Source organism: Mauremys mutica, chromosome 4 (genome assembly GCF_020497125.1).
Source record: "Mauremys mutica isolate MM-2020 ecotype Southern chromosome 4, ASM2049712v1, whole genome shotgun sequence".
Taxonomy (NCBI): domain Eukaryota; kingdom Metazoa; phylum Chordata; order Testudines; family Geoemydidae; genus Mauremys; species Mauremys mutica.
This window is the reverse complement of record NC_059075.1, coordinates 146,206,657-146,211,912: the sequence shown is the minus strand read 5'-3', so window position 1 is coordinate 146,211,912 and position 5,256 is coordinate 146,206,657. Positions and strand designations below refer to the sequence as shown.

Genomic DNA, 5,256 nt, shown 5'->3' with positions numbered 1-5,256 from the left:
CATAACCATGGGATTATCTTTCCTCTCTACATCCCTTTTAAATTGAGGGGACTCCAGCTTGAGTACTTTCAGTGATCATAAATGTGGAAATACCTAACTGAGAGAGAGGCAGCCTGACAGATAACCTTGTACCCAAATATTTGATAATATCAGCCGTGTCCATTTATCCACTAAATGTGCATCTTCTTCCTGTATTGGGTATTTGTTTCAATGCATGTCTAACTCTCTTAGGCTCCTTTGAAAACCTCAGCATATAACAATACTCCCCATCTCATGTGCAAAAGGGAGAGTCTTAGGTGTCTCCATGTATTACCCATTCATCCATGTCAGCTCACTCGTATGCTTTGCCTTCTGTCTTCTCACAGAGATTTACGTCTGTTAAAGGAATGGACAGAGGAAATCAGACTCTAATTGATGAGTTCATTTTCTTGGGACTCACAAATCAACAAGATCTGCAGGTCATCCTCTTCATGGTGTTCCTAATGTTCTTTGTGACCACCCTGGTGGGGAATCTTGGGATGATCATATTAATCAGCATTGACTCCCGGCTTCATACCCCCATGTATTTTTTCCTCTGCAACTTGTCTCTGATAGACCTTGGTTGTTCTTTGTCTGTTGCTCCCAAGATGATGGTTAATTTCTTAGCAGAAAGAAAAATCATCTCTTATTCTGGGTGCATAACACAAATGTTCTTTTTTGGCTTTTGTGTACTTGCTGACTGTTATTTCCTGGCTGCGATGGCGTACGACCGCTACGTGGCCATCTGTAACCCACTGCTCTATAGGGTTGTCATGTCCCAAAGAGTCTGTGTCCATCTAGCTGGGGGAGCCTATGCAGTGGCCATTGTATTTACATCAGTGCACGTTGGCTCAGTGTTCAGTTTACAGTTCTGTTCCAACACTATCAATCACTTCTTCTGTGACATCCCCCCGATCCTGAAACTCTCCTGCTCCAGTACCGACATCAACGAGCTTGTGCTGTTTGCCTTAGGTATCTTTGCTGGACTCAGCACCCTGATCTTCATTCTTATCTCCTACCTGTACATCCTCTCATCCATCCTGAGAATCCGTTCCGCTGAGGGCAGGCAGAAAGCCTTCTCCACTTGCACCTCCCACCTGACAGCTATCACTTTATTCTATGGCACTATGAGCTTCATGTATCTAAGGCCCACTTCCAGTTACCGCTTGGACCAAGATAAACTGGTCTCACTCTTCTACACGGTGATGATCCCCATGCTGAACCCCCTGATCTACAGCCTGAGGAACAAGGAGGTGAATGATGCAGCAAGGAGAATTATAGGGAGAACTTTCCACTCCTCTGCGAAACGTAGAGGGGCAGCATGATTTAATGGATCAAACATATGTTTAGAAACAAGGACATCTTGAGTTGAAATCTGTTTTTTGCTTACGACTGAACAAAAGACAGAAGGTACTGTAGCACTTTGTACCTCAAAGCAGCACCCTGAAGACCCCATATTCACCACAGTCATGTAATTATGATATATTTTATATAAAGCATGTCATTTAAGATATCATGTGAAAGGTCATGATCTGCTGAAACTCACTGTGAGAAAATTGCTTGATCTAAGTACTTCTTAGTGTAATAAGGTTTAAGATTTACACTGTGTGTTTATTGTTTATTTTCTTTGGTAACTATCTCTGACCTCTTATACTTACCACTTATAATCACTTAAAATCTATCTTTCTGTATTTAATAAATCTGTTTTATATTTTACCTAAAACAAGGTGGTTTGGTCAAAGTGCTTGGGAAATCTCAGCTCAGGTTCAAGGGCTGGAGCATGTCCTCTCCACGTTGAGGGAGGGGCAGACTGGGTAATAAATTTACACTGGTCAGGCTTCTGACCAGAGCAAGATGGCATAGTTTGGGGGTGCAAGGCTGGGGAACTGGGGGGAATTGGCTGATGCCTTTCTCTGTGTGTGATTCGTGAGTGGTTTGGGGAGCATTCCTGCAATCTAACTGGGTGTGGGGCTCCATATGATGTTGTGCTGAGTGATAGCAGTACCTGGAGGGGTTTGCTGCTTGTCACTATCAAAGCATTGTGAGGGACAGCCCAGGCAGGATAGTTAAGGGGCACAGAGGTACCCCACTTCCAAGTTGTATCCTGGGGACCCCATCACAGAAACAAAACAAAACATTTCAGAGCTAGATTCCTGAAGTTGAGCGGGTTTGTAGGCAATGTTAACCCCCCGCTCCCACTGACTTTTTATGAGATCTGTAGGTGATCCTCTTCTTTAAAACTCAGGTCTCTCTATTTAGGTGCCTCAATATTGAAGGAAGTCACTAACTTTAAGCTTGAATTTTTCTTTCTACTTCCTCTTGTCTATTTCTCAGTTTGTCATGAAGATAATAATCCTCTTTCCTTATCTATTCACAGACTGATATTTTCACACCAAGTTTGCTTCCCATATGTTTAATGTAGTAGAACAACTGCTGTACTATGTTAAGATTGAGAACAGCCTTCTGTTTAATGGCTGACTTTAAGTGGAACTGGGTGAAATTTTTTTGACAAATAGTGTATTCACCAAAAATTGATGCTTTGGTTGCCCTGAAACTTGTCATTAATTTGACCTGATTAGTTTCAATTGGGAAAACATTATTCAGGATCAGTTTAGGAAAATGTATATGTCTGCATTTGTAACCATTGTCCCAGTAGGTAGGACACTTGCTTGGGATCTGGGAGACTCCAGCTTCAAATTCTTATTCTAGAGCAAGGACTTGAACTCAGTTCTGCCCCCTCCTATTGGCATACTCTAGCCACAAGGCTGTAGGCTACTTAGAAAAATGGTAATTTATCTTATTCTCTCCTGTTGAAGCTGTTCCACTTTGTAGGATTACAGAAATATTCGTTGGGCCAAAAGAAATAGGAAATGAGAATAGCAATAGCCATGGGAAGTAGGAGATCTGGATTAAAATCCCAACTCTGAGGAAGAGAGAGGGGAATCCACATTTCCTACATCCTAGGGGAGTGCCTTAATCACTAGGCTAGTGAGTTGTTCTCTCACTCTTTTGGCTAATGAATGTTTAAGCATTTTACAGAGTGGAGCAGCTTTAACAGGAGAGCAGAAAAAGATCCTGTAGCCTGGTGGTTACATTGCTCATCTGGCAAGGGGAAGAGACAGCTCAAGTCTCTTCTCGTATGACTGTAAGTATTTATACAAAGCAAAACAGCTTCACTGTGAGGAGCTGAAAGCAACCCAGCCTACCTCAGAACACCTATAGCCTGATTGCTGGGGCATTCAACTGCGAGGAGGAGAACTGAGTTCAAGTCCTTGCTTTGGAGTGGGGATTCAAAGCTGGGTCTCCCACATCTCAGGTCTAAGTCCAACATTTACTGTCATGGAGATCCTCAACCCCCCATATTGGCTTCCAACTAACCCTGGAGGTACCTTAAATCCCTAGACACCTGGGTTTTCACTGTTAAAGTCCCCTAGGCACCTAAGTTTCTTTCAGTGAGCATGCACACAGCAGACTCAAACTAGACACTAGGGTGCATAGCTCACCCTCAACCCCAGTGAGATCCTCTGACAAAGCAGCCCCCTGCCTACCTTGCCTGTGGGGACTGATCCTATAGGATGATCATGTTAATCAGGATTAACCCTTGGCTCTGCAAACCCCAATGTCAATAAGGACAAGTGCAAAGTACTTGATTTAGGAAGGAAAAATCAAATGCACGACTACAAAATGGGGAATTACTGGCTAGATGGGAGTACTGCTGAAAAGGGTCTGGGGGTTAGAGTGGATCACAAACTGAATGCGTCAACAATGTGATGCAGCTGTGAAAAAGGTTAACATCATTCTGGGATGTATTAACAGGAGTGTCAGATTTAAGACATGGGGGGTAAATGTCCCACTTACTTGGCCTGGGTGAGGCCTGTGTCCAATTCTGGGTAGCTCACTTTAGTTAAGATGTGGAGAAATTGTAGAGAGTCCAGAGGAGAGCAACAAAAATGATAAAAGATTTAGAAAATCTGCCTTACGGGGAAAAGTTTAAACACTGGGAAAAGAAGAATGAGGGGGCACCTGATAATATTCTTCAAATATGTTAAGGGTTGTTGCAAAGAGGCCGCTGATCAATTGCTCTCCATGTCTGCTGATGGTAGCACAAGAAGTAACAGGCTTAATCTGGAGATTTAGGTTAGACATTAGGAAAAGCTTTCTAACTCTAAGGGTAGTTAAACTTGAGAATATGCTTCCAGCAGGGCTGCCCGGGGGAGGGGGGGAGGGCAAGTGGGGCAATTTGCCCCAGGCCCCGGGCCCCACAGGGGCCCCCATGAGAATATAATATTCTATAGTATCACAACTTTTTTTTATGGAAGGGGCCCCCAAAATTGCTTTGCCCCAGGCCCCCTGAATCCTCTGGGTGGTCCTGTTCCAAAGGGTTGTAAAATCCCCATCACTGGAGTTTTTTAAAAAACAGGTTAGACAAACAACTGTCAGGGATGGTTTAGGTTTACTTGGTCCTGCCATCATGCAGGGAGTTGGACTTGATGACTTCTCAAGGTCCCTTCCAGACTTACATTTCTATGATTTGATGTACTGTCACCTGAGTAGCTGGTATTTTATAGATTTTTGTTACTCCTCTACTGTCATAGCTAAGTTTCTGGTGACTATTTAATGAGGAGGAAAGGTATCTATTTGCTCAACTTTATTGGTAGGTCTACACTTGGTGCTAGGGGTGTGATTCCCAGCTCATATAGCAGGGGTGGCCAAATGTACTGACCCTCCAAGCCGCATACGACAATCTTCAGAAGTTTGAGAGCTGGGGTGAGCTTGCTGGAGGGGGGCTTCAGCCCTGCGGCAGGATGGTGGGGCTTGGGCTTCTGCCCTGAAGGGAGGGAGATCTTGAGGCTTCAGCCCCATGGGAGGCTCAGGGCTCCAGCCCTGCAGGGAATGGGGGCTCGGGGCTTCACCCAAGCAGGAGGCACCTGCCAGGGCTTGGGGATTCAGCAGGAGAGGGACTGAACCCCCAGTAGCGTGTCCCACCGGGCAGAAGCTCCAAGACCCCCTTCACCGCTGGGCAAAAGCACCTAGCCCCACCACACTGCTGCAAGGCAGAAACCCCAAGATCCACCTGCCCAGTCTGGAAGGTGGAAAATGAGGGAGGGGGAGTGGCGTAGGGCTCCACGAACCTCACTTTACTTGTAAAAGAGCCTCATATGGCTCGCAAGCCGCCGGTTGGCCACCCCTGTCATATAGACATACTTGCTAAAAATAATAGTGTAGCTGTGGTTGCAT

At 45.0% G+C, this 5,256-nt stretch overlaps 1 protein-coding gene across 1 annotated transcript; it reads left to right on the top strand.

Moving 5' to 3' along the window:
• Positions 1 to 383: 383 nt before the first annotated feature.
• On the top strand, positions 384 to 1,343 carry LOC123369086 (olfactory receptor 1019-like). Its single transcript, XM_045014450.1, has one exon. The coding sequence runs from the start codon at positions 387 to 389 to the stop codon at positions 1,341 to 1,343; it is 957 nt and encodes a 318-aa protein (XP_044870385.1). The 5' UTR covers positions 384 to 386.
• Positions 1,344 to 5,256: the final 3,913 nt, after the last annotated feature.

Bases quoted from the DNA above. Each gene is read 5' to 3' on its own strand.
- LOC123369086 (XM_045014450.1), top strand. From the start codon at position 387: ATGGACAGAGGAAATCAGACTCTAATTGATGAGTTCATTTTCTTGGGA.